The sequence below is a fragment of the Salvia miltiorrhiza genome, chromosome 2 (genome assembly GCF_028751815.1).
Source record: "Salvia miltiorrhiza cultivar Shanhuang (shh) chromosome 2, IMPLAD_Smil_shh, whole genome shotgun sequence".
NCBI lineage: Eukaryota > Viridiplantae > Streptophyta > Magnoliopsida > Lamiales > Lamiaceae > Salvia > Salvia miltiorrhiza.
The window spans coordinates 58,958,471-58,975,659 of NC_080388.1; the positions used below are offsets into that span (position 1 = coordinate 58,958,471).

At 35.3% G+C, this 17,189-nt stretch overlaps 3 protein-coding genes across 3 annotated transcripts; all 3 read right to left on the reverse strand.

The window, feature by feature from the left end:
• Positions 1 to 2,266: 2,266 nt before the first annotated feature.
• Positions 2,267 to 4,521, reverse strand: LOC131010691 (protein PHLOEM PROTEIN 2-LIKE A10-like). Its single transcript, XM_057938352.1, has one exon. It carries the CDS (start codon positions 3,952 to 3,954, stop codon positions 2,701 to 2,703), a length of 1,254 nt encoding a protein of 417 aa, XP_057794335.1. The 5' UTR covers positions 3,955 to 4,521; the 3' UTR covers positions 2,267 to 2,700.
• A 1,010-nt stretch (positions 4,522 to 5,531) lies between these two features.
• Positions 5,532 to 10,607, reverse strand: LOC131010687 (uncharacterized). The gene is made up of 3 exons (XM_057938347.1): positions 9,792 to 10,607; positions 7,551 to 7,738; positions 5,532 to 6,533 (listed from the first exon to the last, which is right to left on the reverse strand). The coding sequence occupies exons 1-3, from the start codon at positions 10,429 to 10,431 to the stop codon at positions 5,982 to 5,984; spliced, it is 1,380 nt and encodes a 459-aa protein (XP_057794330.1). The 5' UTR covers positions 10,432 to 10,607; the 3' UTR covers positions 5,532 to 5,981.
• Positions 10,608 to 12,536: 1,929 nt separating this feature from the next.
• On the reverse strand, positions 12,537 to 15,019 carry LOC131010690 (lecithin-cholesterol acyltransferase-like 1). The gene is made up of 2 exons (XM_057938351.1): positions 14,596 to 15,019; positions 12,537 to 13,536 (listed from the first exon to the last, which is right to left on the reverse strand). Exons 1-2 carry the CDS (start codon positions 14,985 to 14,987, stop codon positions 12,624 to 12,626), a joined length of 1,305 nt encoding a protein of 434 aa, XP_057794334.1. The 5' UTR covers positions 14,988 to 15,019; the 3' UTR covers positions 12,537 to 12,623.
• Positions 15,020 to 17,189: the final 2,170 nt, after the last annotated feature.

Sequence of the window (17,189 nt, forward strand, 5' to 3'; positions counted from 1 at the left end):
CTTTATTTACCAAAAAAAAACCATCTAGCACACATCAATCCTTATAATTCTATGTGGTTAGGATTGTTTCTTCATTAAAAATATATCTATCAATCATTTTATTAAAATTCATGTACTCACAAAATGGTACACTTATCATGAACGAAGGGAGTTGTTTATTGACTAAAAGTTTAAAACCTAAAGATAATATGATTAAATAGTTTGGATATAACTGTAACTCCTAATAATAAACCTTAATTAACCATTTATAACTAAAAACTAAATAAAAGTAATTAACAATTACAATAAACATTTTTAAAAAAACTACTAGTATTTTTTTTTTTTTTGACTTGGCGAAGGGGGAGCAGTGGGAGCAGTGGGGTTTGAACCCTAGACCTCACTGTTCACATCCAAGAGTTCGCACCGCTTGGTGTCCCCTTTGAGGATAACTACTAGTATTAAATTTAGAGAAATCTATATGTAAAGGGAGGATAACCGCTTGGTGTCCCCTTTTTCTCTCTGTTCTCCCATCATTTTTTTTCACTATTTTTCTTTCTTTTTAATTTTTTTTTCTGAACATTATAAAAAAATTGTGATGAAAAAAATATTCAATATGTATCTTAAATTTAAGTTCGTGACAAGATCTTTTATATGGTATAAAAATCATTAAAAATAAATTTAAAATGAATAAGTTATGAAAAATTAAAAAAATAAAAATATTTTATTTTTTCTCTCTTAATTAAAAAATTATACTCCATCCGTCCACGATATTGCAGTTGATAATAATGGTTATTGTTGTGAGTGGAGTTTGGATCCCACTATTGTTGAAAGTTGAGTTTGTGAACCTTACTGCTATAAATGGAAGTGAAAATAATATTGTGAACGGAACAAAATGGTAAAACTAGCAACAATATCATAGACGGAGGGAGTATTTTTTTTTATTTATGTTTGTGTATGAAAATATTTATTTATCATGATGTGTAATACTCTATAATAATAATGTGTAATGATAATTTTCATTATCAAATAATTTAAATTTATTTAATAATTATAATAATCATTACACTTTATATAAAGTTGAAAATCTATGTTATCAAATTCGGAGTTATATTGAAAAATTGAAGTGGATTATTTTATTTTTAAAATATATTTTATATTTATTTATATTTTAATTATTTGATATTTATATTTATTTATTTAAATATATTATTTAATTTCAATATTTCCTGTGTATCGCATGGATGAACGTACTCGCGAAGATCAAACACAAATTTATTTAAACCAGAATAAAATTTAATCAAAATGGTAGTTGATGATAATTGATAACTAGATTAGAAAAAACATCAACATATTATCAATTTGTAAGTTTAGATTGATCTCCGATCAACTCCAACACCAAGATCAACAGCAACAAATCAACAATAAGCAATGATTCTCAACAGCCACAAACAATTTACACAACTAAGAAAACACTATGAGATTTACGTGGTTCGGATTGTTGCCAATCCTACGTCCACGGGAAGGTGAATAGAGCCTTTTATTACTGCAACAAAACAAGAAGAAAATTACAAAGATGATCTCTCGAGTTGAATGTGAAGAACTCTCTCACAGAGTACTCACAATACACACACAAGTATATACTCAACTCTCAACACTCTCTTTTTCCTTTGCAACTGCTCTCTCAGATTTTTTCCCTCACAAGAAGAAGAAGATACAGATAAATCTCACGCTACCTCACCAAATACAAGAAAGAATCTGGATCAACGGCTGAGAATATACCTAATCTAAGATCTGGATCAACGGCTAAGAATAGCTCCTGAATATGAGCTGTCCATCTGCATAACTAACTACTTATATATTGCATATAAGACCTTCAAGTTTCTCACTTTCCGACTTTGAGCCTTCACAAAAGAAATAATTCCACAAACAACCTAACACAATTCAATTCAGAAAAGAAAGAAAATGTATATTTTATAAAAATATTTAAACATTTACATTATCGTAGCTGTAACTGCATTTTCTTTCACTAAAAATAATCAAGACTCGCATTCCAACCCAAAGTAGGAACTAATCAGTAGCAACTATGTGTTGTGTGTGTAAGCATTCATATACTCAGCCTTTAACCACATGTTCACCACTAGATTACATTGCAAGAGCACACTAAATTATTGAGAAACAGATAAATATGGTAGCAACATTTGCAGAGTCCATAACAAAAGGGTTGCTCTGTTGGAATAATGCAGCAGATTAGTTACTGTAGGTAAAAGGGGAAACACAACCCATCATATAATCTCTAAAACAATGTTCAAATATAGGGAATAAGAACAAGTGGTCATCATATATTCTGTACAAATTCATGTCCACTAACAGTACAAATTGTAAAAAGATTCTAAACTGTATATAATAGATCAATTCATGTGCTACAGAAAGGGTAAAACATATAAATAACTATGAATTGTTCAGTTTGCTTACTACATCATCTGCTTCTGGATATCTAGCTCCTTCAACGTGGTATCTGCACTCGGATGACAGTAGCTTTTCACCATGGAGCCAACAACTTGTATGTAGGATTGCTTTCTCTCATAGCCAATTTGGAAAACAAGAAGTTTCTTGATTTTTTGCAGAGACGTGGGAGGAGATAAGACGTTGGAGATGATAGACAGACAGATTATCCGTAGTGTGCTTTCCTTTGAGCGTTATGAGATCAAAAACGCAATCACATTAAGCAGTCACCAATGCCCTACTGTTGCCTAGGATATGTAGAAACAGTGAGAGACAAATGGTGAGAATAATGGTGGACTTGGCCCCAACGTATCTCACAACTTCATATCCCCTCTCCACAACCTCGTCGTGAACCACATTCACACTTCTTTTCAAGCCCTCGGATACTTTCCACAAGAAAAACTCAATGACAGATCGAACCGTCTCAAATGTCACTCTCCCAGTGACATCAAGAACAAACTTCCTGTTGCTCGGTACAGCCAATGTCGATGAAACACTACTGACCCATCCGTTACTCTGAAGGTCAACATGACCATTCCCATCTCTTCTCAGACGAGTTTCTGCATCTAATCCCATCTTGTCCCCAAAGTTTGAAGCTTCACTCGGATCAATGATTGAATAAGAGCCGCTCGATCCCTTCTTAGGAGAAGCTGTCAGCACTTGGTGAGAGGTCTTTACAAGAGTTTCGACAGCCCCATTACAGAGAGAAACTAAGAATTCTGTCATCTTATTCTGATGCTTAGGATTAGTCAAGCCCGAGAACATCTCATCATAGACATTGACATCCATAGTTTTGTCAAGATAGATTGTAACAGCAGTGCTAACGAAAGTCTTGATGCAATCAGCAACCAATACTCTGCATTTATCATCTGCCACCACAGTTAACCACGTAGGCAACGATGAGGAACTTGACTTCTCATGGATCACGCCCGAGTGGCTGTTCTCACCATTAGCATAAAACCCCAACACCAAATTCCTAGCAAAGCTACCAATAACAACCGAGACAAATCCTGTACCAGCATCCGACATCATTTTATCTATAAGCCTATCAGAAAAGCTCGAATTGCCATCTTCTTGAATGTCACTCGCGCTATTCTCTACCTTATAACCCCTCAAAACGCCTACTGTCATCGACTGGCAAAGACGAGCTACTGACTCAGAAAACTCTACAGAGCGAGCAATCTTAGACAACTGCTTCAAACTATTAGGAATTTCGTCCGAATCAGACTCCAAAAACTCCTTTAAATCCCTCGACACCACTGTCATCATCTCCGCGGAATCAGAAACCATTTCAGCCATTGAAACTAGGGATCCTAACAACTTCAAGATTCTTTTTCTCTTTCTAGCTACAGACGGCATGTGATACGCCCTATACACACCGTAGCTAGAAATCCCAACCAATCCCATCACAATTAACCATTTCTTCTTCCTTCTAGTGAAATCAAAACCCCTTTTCACCAATTCACTATCCATAGAGCTTAAAACGAATAAAAACACCAGAACTCTAAAACACCTAGATTAAAGAACTCGAAGCAAACTAAATATGAATACGAAAGAAAGCAGTGAACCCCCAGAGCTCAACAAAATTCAAACCCCGGGGTCGAAGAAGAAAGAAAACAAGAAACAGAGAAGAGTTCTTCGCCTCAATCGAAAAATTAGGATAAAAATTGCATATATCAAGAACCCTCCTCCTCGGTACTCGCTAAACTCTGATTGGTCTAATAATTACTCAGAAACCCCCCTCCAAAAATTGCAACTTGACAGTATATATCCACTTATTCACGCACGTAAATGATGTCTCGATGCAATTACAAGAGAAATGGGGATGAGTTTTGATCATACGCACCTGGGACGATGAGTCGTCGAAGAGAGAGAGAGAGAGAGAGAGTTGTGCTAGTCAAAATTGTGGTGCATAAAAAATAGAGAGGGGGAAAAGAGAGGGAAAATCAATGGAAAAAAGGGGTGGAATTTTAATTTTAGGGATTCAGATTGAAAGATTGGCTCACATTTGTTGTCTGTTTATAGGAAGGAAGTAATTCAATATCCATTCGCTTGGAATCTTGTATGGTTGAAGGCATTTGTCACGTGCTTCTGCGATCAGGATCACGTGACCAAATTTTATTTATTTATTTTATCTAAATATTAGTCCCTCTCATTAAAGATGTTGCAAATTACACGTTAATTGGTCCTAACTAACAAAGCGCAAGACTTCTTACAAGTCATTAGAAAAGTATCAGTGGTTGTTGGTTGTTAACTCGATTTTTCATGGAAAGTTAAGATATTAATCTAATTATAGTCAAAGCCACGTTTAAATTTCTAAGCATCTAAAACTAAGCTACACATTTGTATTCCATGTAAGGTCACTTTTGAATAAATGTACAGTATTAATTAATTTGTACGGCTTTGTTTATTTTAAAAGGAGTAACAAATATAAGGCTCTTGTCCAAAAAAAAATACTAAAAACTCAGAGCTACGATTATAAAAGAAATGTTTAGCTAAAGTAAGATGAACAGTTACTTCAATTGCAATAAAGGGATTTAAATTTGACATTGTTTGTAAGACTAGTTGATAATTTCTTTAATAGTTAATCTTAAATTATAGCCCAGACTTGAAAATATTAATCTATACTTATCTCTGTTGTTTATAGCCAAGTCACAATTTTCGGGTAATTTTTTTTAAAAAAAATCGTTGGTTTTTTAGCATTAAAAAAAAGCATTAAGATTATTTGTAGGCATATCATTGGTTTTGATGCATTTTTCTTTAAAACACATTAGCTTAAGTTGGCCAATTTTTTTTACTTGAGCTTTTAAATAAACAATGAAAAGAAATACAAATAATACTTGTAATATTTTAAAGTTAAATCTAAACACACACAATGGGCTAAAAATTCGGCCTGTAATTTAAAATAATCATCTATCCAATATATAGGTGGCTCTTTCAAAGAGAGCATGCAGTTAGATAACATTGAATATTACAACCAACCACAACCTATAACATTAACTAGGGGTTGTTGTGAAGAAAATTTTCACATCAATTTACCACAGACCAAATTCATTCAACAATTTATGCTTATTGTATTTTCTTGTCATATGTACATCCAAACAGCTGTAGGCCTGTAGTTTGAAATCTTACATTTGAATCTATAGTTGTCTAATAAAAGCTGTTTGCTTCAGCTTTTCAAGAAATCAAATAACACATAAACAAGAAAAAAGTGCTCCTGCTCACTGCTTTTAGTGAACATACAATATAGTATATCTATGAGATCATCTAAAATTACCTCAGCTGTGATCTCATCGTGTGCAGCAAACTTCAGCAGCTAGGGTTCGAGGATGGTGTTGCCAGAAGTATAGTAAATCATACACAACCAAGCACGATCAAGACTCGTGGCTCCTTCAATCTGGAAAACCAGTATACGAGTGATCCGTGCAAGGACTGAGAAAGGCCGGCACAAGTTCCACTCACGTCCCCCAAGTGATGATCTCTAGAGCGATCTTCCCGACTCATGGAGTTTTGGTTGTTCTACTCCTTTCAGTTGAAGATGTTTTGTATTTATAGGGCAGAGTGGAGTCTAAATCGTCCTCCAGATCACTAAACGATATATCATCTTCATTCAAACTAAGTGAGGTGCCGGTATACCCTATTAAGTCCGAGTCATCCTTAAGCCAGGCATCCTCATCGTCATCATCATCATCATTAGTAACAACCACAACAACTGGCATAGGAATTTCAATGGAAGAACCCACAACAATCTCCTTATCCAGAAGTTTGGGTGGTGGATCTTCCTTGATAACAGACTTGTCAACAAACTCAATTTCATCAAGTACGTGCTTCTCAATCTCATGCTCAGCGGCCATTTGATGCGTTGAAGATTCAGAAACCGACCTCCAGTCTGACTCATTTCCATACTGAACATCATCATAGGTGCAGACAATATTTTCACGAGGTGAATCTGTGCTACCTTTGGATTGGAAACTACTTATTCCTGACCAATAGGAGTCCCCTTTAGTTTGCTTTTGTAGCTCGTGCATCCACACGGCCCTCGCTTGCACAAGCTGCAAATGAATAATACAAATAAGGGAAACTAATTGCATTCACTTAATACATTTCTATAGCACAATTTTTGCTTTATCTGCAATAACAGCAGCCTTAGTAATAAGAACTTGACACTCTTCACCCAACTTTAACTTCCATAATTAATAGGAAGAATAGAAAAGAGTAAGTGAAAATGTGAGACAGTTAAGCTATCTGCTTCAACTGAGAACCAGCAGTACATTAGGATTAGGAAGGCAAGAGCGAAGAAGTGCTTTGAATTTTGACAGCACAAGAAAACAATAGAAGAATTGCATATATACTCCCTGATATCATAATATAAGTCTTTCTAGACTTTTTCACGCATTGATAAAAAAAATTATACCCAAATTAAACTTAACTAATGATAATTTATCCTTCATGAAACATTCTTTATTTGATGAAAAACATAAAAAAGACAAAATGAGGAGAGTTAATGAGGGCAACTTTGGTATTAAACTGAAAAACGTTATTTAAAATATAAATAACTAAAAGTTCCAAAAAGAGTTATACTATGAATAGGAGGGAGTATTCTTTGAAGTAAAATTCTCATTCTCTGTATCAGTTCCATGAAGAAGTGAAGATATGATGCCATGCTCATTCTCTAGTAAATCCGAAGCCAATTTTAAAATCAGTAATGTTTTGTGCTCATGTAATCATTCTAACATCAAAGTTCTAACAATTGAATCACTGAGCCAACAACAACATCAAAGTTACTGAATGTTATACATGTATACTTAGGTGTGTGTGTGAGGGGGGAGGGGGTTAGTCGTGTGCCTAGTACCTATCTATACTAAACATGAAGCACTCTATTGATTATCCCAAAAATGATAACCATGGAACCCCAACTAAATGAAACAAGGAACCACTATCCAAACAGACTGCAGGTTTAAGTTATTGAATTTAAAATCTGGGTCAAAACATGTTGCAATTTTGTCGAAAGAACCAAAATACTGATATGTGAATGCACACTAATGCTTTATGCATTAATAACAACTAACCTGTGGCGAAGACAGCAGGTTAGCATCATGTTTATTTAACCTTGAGTGTAGAAGAACGAAGTAGACCATCCAAAAGTAGCCCACACCCATATGGACTGGACAAAGTTCAAATCTGAGAGCAGCTAATCTTGGTGCTAAATGTTCAATAGCCAATGCATGCTTGTACTGGGCCTCGGATATATCAAAATCTGTAAAAGTCGAAAAAGAGAGATGATAACTAGATTAGAAAGGCCATCAACATATAGATATACGAATATTTTAACATTGAGGGTGTGTTTGCTTTGAGGTATAAAGAAGGGATAAGCTCCATTTACCACCTTAAACCTCATTTGCTTTGATGTAATACAAAATCCGGGCAGATGGTATAAATTTTTGGGCAAAACCTTTTCCCTTGAGAAAGGGATAATTTTATACCTAAGGGAGGGTGGTATAATTTTATACCACCTTATGAGGAGTGGATAAATATATTATCATTCAAACCAAACAAGATACTTCCTTTGTCCCGTAAGAGAGTATCACTTGGGAGATAGCACGGGTTTTATGAAATGTTTGGCAGATAAAATGTTGAGTAGAGAAAGAGACCCACTACTTTTTGTAAAAAATGATAATATGTGGTAGATAATGTTTGGGGTTATGTCCCAAAATAGAAGTGATACTTTCTTATGGGCAAGACGAAAATGAAAAAAATGATACTTTCTTATGGGACAGAAGGGAGTATAAAAAATGTGGTCTCACGTGAAGTGATAAATTTATACCTCATTATATTATCCCTCTATTTAGGGGGATAAAAAGCAAACATACCCTTAGGATCATAAGACGCACATTATAATAGCTGTAAGTGGATTCGTTGACCAAAAATAATCAAGACTTCCGTTCCAACTCAAAATAGGAACAAATCAGTAAAAAGCATTGAATTATACGCATCATGCATCCATGTCTTCTGTGTGTAAGCATTTATATAATCGGCCTTTAACCACTGTTCTTTTCAGGGACATGCTCACCCGTGGATTATGTGGCAAGAGAATAAATTCGGCCTTTATACACTAAATTATTGAGAAAAGGATAAAAGGTAGCAACAGTTTGAACACAGGCAGTTTCATTTTATGAGTGAACTAGCAAAAGACTCAAAGTTCTGAAATGAGTTCTCTGCTTACACTGCAAAAATAAAACAGCCAAAAAAATGTCAACATTAAAATATCAAGGAAAAAACTGTTCTTCGTAAAAGTCGAAGATAGAGTTTCCAGAAGTCAGAATAGGGTCAACAAATTGGATATCTTGGAAGAAGAAAGTGCTGAAAGCCTGAAAGATAATTTTATAGAATTCGAAGTTAAAAGGGAAAGCCTATTTCTAAAGGAGAAAATCTACTTGCTATTATGTAGAATGAGAATCGTTCAGACTATCAAAGACCATTTATACAAAGTATAATGAGTTTGTTCTCTCTAGATAGAAATGAAGACCAGCCTAGCCCTCTACCAAAATTCACAGAGTTGCTGCAGGTAAATGGTTCACTTTTATACTGGCTCTAATTTAGTCGTCTTAGCTAGGATGAAAGGAAACAGCTCTATCAGAAATATGCAATCTGCAGATTGACACTGAAAGTGTACTCAGGAAAGTTAGATCTCCATACTTATCTGAAGTCAGCTAGATAAATCTACTTTTCTGATCTATACTATAGGTGTCAATCCCCGAGGGAACCACAAGTCATCAAAATCTTCTATTTATTGACTGTATGCATCATCCCTAGTTCAGGTTCAATCCTACAAGATGAAGTCAACGTACCGAGCTTGCTCCATATTTGTCTTTGCCACGTGCACTCTCTTCTAAAAGATCAAACCAATTTCCGAAGATAACTAATTTAAGCATTGCAGAAAGGCCATGTTCCCCAGATAAAACATAGAGCCAAGCTTGCCCAAACTAAAGATCCTCCATCTGGGATGAAAGGAAAAAGAATAATTCTTGGTTCGATTATCTGAAGGGAAATTAAGGACATTGTCTTTCAAATGTTTCGAACTGATTACTAACAGCACCTGAAAATGGTTTACCAGATTATACAGCATATTACAGATAGTTCACCTTTCTCATTCTATTAGCCATCCACAAACAATTCAATTCTACACGGTCATAAGTAATGCCAAAAAAATAGTCAGAGCAGACAATGACGGAAAGCTCAAACTGAATCAATTAAATTTCATTACTAATCAACATAACTATAATTAAGCCCACAAAATTCAGTTTCTTTACCATCAAATTCCTCTTCCTCTATTGGGAAATCCAACCAGGTTTCTGGATGATGCGCGATGTTCCTCGCAAAAGCCAACACTTCCTCAGTAATCCCTACTGCATCCTCTAAAGTATCTTCATCATCATCCTTCGATTGTGAAGAATTTGCAGATTCCCCTGATTGACCAGACTCTCTCTCATCATACTCCAACAATTCTTCTTCCCCTTCCTCATCAGCATTAACCGAACCGGCCAGATCAGATTCCAATTGTATGCTCGATCTATTAAACAATGGCGGCGGAGGGGGAGGCGGAGGCGGAGGAGCGAGAAAAGAAGCAACGCCCCAAAATTGACGCGTGAGACTTTCTCGAAATTCCGATAAATCCTCTTTCACTCCACGGCGATCGTAATCGCCTTCAACATCTTCGTCGACACCGTGATTACCACTGGCGCCGCCATCACTATCCGATCGGCGATCTTCGATTGAGAACGCGGAGTCGCGAGGGTGATCCTCCTGGAGCATGGTGTCGTTTGCAGTGGGTCGTGGAACGGAGTCTTCTACGGGCTTCATGGCCTCCTCCACCGCCGCCGCCGCCGTTGCATCTTCTTCTTCATCATCGAGGCGGAGACTGTCGGCGATGGAGCGAGCCAGCCAAGACATGTTCCTACGACGTCGTTTGGTGGAGATATCGACCTTGAATTTCAAAATTGTTTGCTTTTTTTCGCACAAGGTGAAAGAACGATAATGTTTCTTTCGTGATGATTATTTTGTCTTCTCCGCTTTACGCTGCTGACGTGGACCTTAATGTTTTTATATTCTTTTATTTTTTAAAATATCTGTATGACTGTCAAATTTCAAACAGTAAAAGTTTTATTACTTTTCAGTTATATTTAATTAGGAGTAGTATTTGCATTTGTGCAATTGAAAAAAATACTGTATATTTTTATATACAATATACTTTAATTTTATTAATATATAAAAAATTCAAAGGGTTTTTATAGCCTTTTAAGTCTAAAATGGCTATATAACTTATCTATTATAAACTAGGGCTATAAAACTTATGTTTTTATGAAAGATGGCTATATGTGATAATTCCCACATATTATAAATACAATAAAAATATAATTTTATTATGCATTATTTTTCTTGAGTTCGACTCCACACAACTCAGCTATGAAATAGAGGTTTAGAAATCTAATATTTCATTTTTTTTATCAAAATTAACAAATACTCCCTTCGTTCCACTCTAATATGCCCGTTTTCTTTTTAGATGTCTCATTAGAATATGTTCGTTTTCCATTTCGAGTGAAAAAATGTATTTAATTGGCGCGGACCACACCATTTTCCTCCTACAAAAAGATGTTAGTCTATTAGAATGGGACAGATGGAGTACAAAATATTTGTTACCTATCTCAAATATGATTATAGATTGAAATAGAAGTCCAAGGCGTAATGGAACTAAGCGAATAGCAAAGTCAACCCTCACTAAAGTCAACTCTGAACAAGTAAGCCCTGAACGAAGTCAATCCTAAACAGAGTCAACAAAATCAGTCGGAGGCAAAGAAGATATCCATAAAAATAAAGTAAAAGTTAAGCTTCACAAAGACCGTTAGCAGACCTGAAGACACATATCAGATCCAACGGTCTTGAAAAAGAATCGTTAGCTTTGAAAAATATAAAATACATGTTATCAGAATTTTATTGTTTGGACCAAATGCTCTTTTTTCTTTACTGGTGTTTCTTTCACTAGGTTTTCGCCATAAAATTCTTAACAAGGCTTGGCCCAATGAACCTTCGTTAATAGATCATTGGTATTAGATTTTAATTTTAAATTTAGTTGATATACCATAAAAAGGAGATCTTATGCTAAACAGGAAATAACGGGTTCAAGTGAGAAAAAAAGCCATCACAATTCTCTCTTCTCTTTATATGTTCAATTATTCTTCTATTCCTAACTCGATTTATGATTTTTTGCATATTTTTATTGTTGAGATTCAAACCTGACTCAACAAATGTATAAATAAAATCCCATAATCACTTTGTAGGCATTTTAGCTATTTTCTTTATTTTTTTCTCCACGAACATTAATATATTTCCTATCACAAATATTGTACTAATAATGCATTTATCAACAAGACTGTTCCCAGTTCAATCCTTTTTTTTTAATAATAAATAAAGTCATTGATCTTTAACACATAGACAACCTACAATTACAAATTTACAATTTTTATACATTATTAATTGATCAAACCCAACCTAAAATATTTGTAAATAGAAAATCCATTATGCTAATAAGATGATATGTGTCAAAAAGAGAGAGAAGAAGATGAAAGTTGTGACCTAGCTTGGTTCGCCAACTAACTAACTCAACAACTGTTCCATGAAATTGAATCTAATTTTGCTTTTCCATTTTTAGGTTTTTACTTCTCTTAGATATGATTAGTTGAAAAAGATTGTTTCTTTTTTTTTTTGAGACCAGTCAAAAAAGATTTTTGATAAACACAATCAACATTATTTTAAAGATTATGTCTTTTTGAGGCCCACCTATCTAGTGAGTGGCTTATCCATTAGGGGCAATTGCAAATTTAAAAATATTCATCAAGATAGGAGGGGCAATTTACTCATTTCATCTTCTCATTATTATTCTTTTATAACTAATTGAATATGGTTGATTTCGCTAACAGAATTCAAATTCTTGTGAATTGAAAATTCATACAGTTCAGCAGTTACTTGTATTTCCAACTTTTTTATATACCATATGTTCGAATACAAATACAGTGCACATTATATAGTATTATAAGGTATCAAATTGAACATCATTTACAAAATTTTGTCCATGTTTATATAGTCCATCAAAACAAATGAATTAAATCTGCAGAAATTTCAGAATTGATTGAAGAAACTTGAGCAATAATTGCATCAAGTGCACCCTCATCTTTCAACACATCAGTGTGAGAAACACCAGCAATCTCGATCACCTTAACGGACTGATTCTCCACCCCACCCCACGCAGTCTGCAGAGCCAGCAAGCTCACCATGTTCACCGTGCCATCGCCGTTGCCATAAGCCACCTCCGGCCGCTCATCCCACCCACCCTCCCCGTAAAACAACGTCTCCGCGGTCTGCACCCCGGTCCCCACCACGCACGTGATGGGGACCCCAGGCGGCGGAGGCAGCCTTTCCACGAGAGGCAAAATGCGCGTTTCATAAGGGCAGACCCCTTGTGGGAACTCAATATCCCTTAGGAAACGCGCCACGTCCGTGCTCGAATACGAGGCATTGGGCGTGACTACGATGGGCCTGGCCCCATCAAACACTGCGGGCGAGGGCATTAACCACAAGTTGCTAGAGGAGCTCCTCTGCTCCTCCCTGACTAGCAAAGGGTCCACTAAGGGCACGCCCAACGTGGTCCCCGATGCAAAAGTCAGCATTTCTTCAACTGTCCCGCCCCACGGGGCGGACAGGGAGATCAAGTGTTTGACACGGTGGCGCCAGGAGGCCGGGGCCCGGTCGAGAAGGTGGAGGGCGAAGAGGCCGCCTAAGCTGTGCGAGACGAGGATCACCGGCTTCCCTCCGTTGGAATCGCTCGCCGATTCGATCAGAGTTTTGAGGTTGTCGAGGAATTCGGAACCGACATTGCAAGGGTGGCCTTGGGCAGCCAATCCATAGCGAAAATCATAGGGTGCGCCGAAGAGGTTTTGGCCGGAAACATAGCCTATTTCTTCCAAGGATCTCACTAGGGATTCCATGTATGATGTTATATATCTGAAAATTGCAATAGTGAGACTTTGTTTCACATACTTAGATAATACAATTAATCCAATTCAAGTATGAATGAATTAGAGCTGGCAAAATGGGTCCGGCCCGATGGGCCGGCCCAGCCCGCCCGTGTTTAGGGCTGGGCTGGGCTGTACAAAATATAGGCCCAAAAATAATCGGGCCTAAAAAGCCCGCCCAATCAACCCGTCGGGCTGATTGAGCCCGGGGTTTTCGGGCTAAAAAGCCCGCCCGATTGAATTTATAGAATTTATTTTTATTAATTTTATTTTAATTAAGTATTCTATTTTTAATTTTATTAATCCTAAAATTCTATCTATCCAACCGCTACACCACCCTGCAGCTGCTTTTATTATGCTCCAATGCATATTTCCCAAGAGCAATTTGTTTGGATCTCAATAAAAAAGAAAGAGTAATATGTTTGGATTTGCAGTGGTGTATACCTTCAAAATCTTTCCTCCTTCCCTAATGTAACCATAAATCTGAAATGAGGAGATTAAAACGTTTGGTGTTAAAATAGAATTGCTTTTGTTTTTTGCATCCGATTTTCCTACTCTTGCCCCGAAATAATATGTTTCAATGGAAAAAAATGGATTTGATATGATTGGACGTAGGATATTGATTCTGAAAACCTTTAGTTGCATGGAATAGGATTTCAAATATGCAATTTAATTTCATATTTTTAAACAGTAAGCTTCATAGTTGAGAATGGAGATTTTGTATTTAATTTTAGTTTATTTAATTTTTTGTAAAAATAAAAATAGGATTTAGGGAAAAAAAATTATTGGACGGGTTTGGCCCGACCGCCCGATAGTCCGATTGAGGCTGGGCTGGGCTTGAAAATTAGAAGCCCGGTCAATTTCGGGTCGGGCCGACCCGGCCCGATCAATCTCAAAAGCCCGCCGGGCCGGGCCGGGTTGGCCCGACCCGCCCGTTTTGCCAGCTCTAATGATGGCATGACAAAGTGGAACAAATTAAAGATACGGAGGCATGCAGTTTTAAATAAGTAAGATGTTAATTGAACAAGTGGACGGATTTTCAGCTTACTTGAGATTGGGATCAAGATAGAGAAGCGAGTCAGTAGAGCCAAAAGAGGGGACTCGAGTCTCAACACCAGGGGCATTATGGTAATCATCAAGATGAGGATCATAATAAATCTTCATCCTCTCACTGAAACATTTGGTGAAGGGTCGGAGCAGCACACTCGGGTCGAACCAGATCCTGAACCACCCATCCGGGTCCTTGTTCAACGGATACCACCGGTTGCACAGCAGGCTTGACGGCTTGTACGTGCCCGTCAGCCGGGCTTCCAGCTGGTTGCCGCCGGCTCCCGGTATTAACACCACCGGGTGCAGCGCCGATGATGCTCTGCACCAGGTGTATAACACCATGGCCAATGAAAATACGGCCACTTTTGAATGTGAATTATGGGAGCTCATGCTTTTTGTCTGTGTGTAGTGAGGTACTAAAGCGTTGGAAGATTGTAGGGTTTTTTATGTGTTTGGATTTGTGGTGGGGAAGCCTTCACGTTTTCATAGCTGAAGACAAACTTCCACCATTAGTTTTGCTCTTCATTTTAGGACCGCTACTGTGAATAGCAATCACTCTATTCTAATTTTTCTTTTTAGATATTTAATAAATTTTAGATATGAAATTGATTAAAAATTTAGAAAAAAATTAGAATGAATGAGAATTGAGAAAAATTAGAATAGAGTGATTATACGACGCCATATAAGATAGGATATCCATATACAAATTTTTTCTAAATTTTTAATCAATCTCCATATCTAAAAATCATTAAATATCTAAAATCATTATATTAATATTGGAGCTAGACTCTCTTCATAGTGGGCAGGGAACCGAGCTAGATCCTCTTGATTTTAACTGTAAACGAGAGTAGGAACACACTGAACACAACAAATGAGGATAATCCAAATAAAATAATAGCAAAATATAAAATTCTATTTAACATAGCATTTAGCCAATTATCATAATTAAAACAAAATAATTCCAACGTATATGATTCTCCTTAATTGATATGAGTCTGATGTTATTAATTCTATTTCTTTTTAACATAGCATACGTATATGATTTTTCAAGTTTCAACGTGTGTGTGTCTATATATATATATAACCATTAAATTCAATTATTAACATTTTTTTTCCTTCAAATATGCATAGAAATTAAAACTATTATAGTAAGGGTGTTTATATTCTCTCATTTAGAAAGGAAACTAAATAGACGATTGAATATGATTTCAAATTTAATGATATTGTTTAAAATTTGAGACGATCTTTCAAGTTTTAGAGATGATGCTTATAAGTAAGAGATGAGATTACCAAGACTCAATTATGATCTTTCAAATGTTCACAAGTCAGTTATGATCTTTCAAACTTCCAGACAAGATGATACTCAAAACTCAGTTATGGTATTTCAAGTTTCAGACAAGATGATGCTCAAAACTAAGTTATGATTTTTCAAGTTCCACACAAGAGGGTGCTCAAAAGTCATAGATGACATGTCAAGCTCCAAACGAGATTATTCTCATAACTTAATTACAGTTTCACAAACTCTAGACAAAATGATACTCACAAGTAAGTTATAATCTTCAAGTTCCATACAAGATAATGCTCAAAAGTCAGATGTGGTATTTCAAACTCCAGAGAATATGATTTTCAAAAAATTTACGTTCAAATGTCATATGTGGCCTTTAGAGCTCTAGATAATAATATGGTCTTATTATGTTCATATGAGATGATACTCAGATGACATATTATTAATTAAATTATTTCTTATCCGCCAAATTTAAAAAAATTGTACAAACTTAATAAATATTATCGACAACAGATGCGACACATCATATCATACTTCAAATTTACAAAAAAAAAATCTTTTAAAATCTTTAATCCCACATCAACTTTTTGTAAACTTCATAAATTGAATATTTATATAAAAAAGTATTTCTATTATCACAACCTACATTTAATTGGCGAAAGTGATTGAGATTAACATTATTTCAAATATTGTACTATTAATTTAATTTGATCATATCAAATTATTAAAGTAATAATTTATATATAAATTATTTCATATGTTATAATAATAAAAATAATTATAAATAATGACATAAAATAATTCCCGTCGAAATGATTTCGACGGGTTAGACGCTAGTTAATTAGCTATATAGGATAACTTCATCATTTTAATATACTAATATTTAATGTATTTTTAAAAAAAAAATATTACGATTTTTGAAAAAGTTTAATTAACCTAATACCATACTTACATGACTTATTTCAAATTTAATATCTATACCTATTATAAAAGAGTCTTATTTTACAAAATTTGATTTTCCTAATATGTCCCTATTTTTAAATTTATTTTAAGGATAATAATGTAATATCATAGTATTGTTATCGTAATCCATTTTTTTTAAAGTTAATTATTACTAATATAATTATGAACATACAAGAATTCCACTCCAATCATAATTCTAAAGATTTTATCACATTATTTATTATTTGAATCCAAGACTTATTCTTTTTTTTAATACAAATTTTCGTTATCCTTTTACGAAAATATAATTAATAAAGTTAAATCTTATTAAATTACATGACCAGATCAAACCAGCCCAATCCACC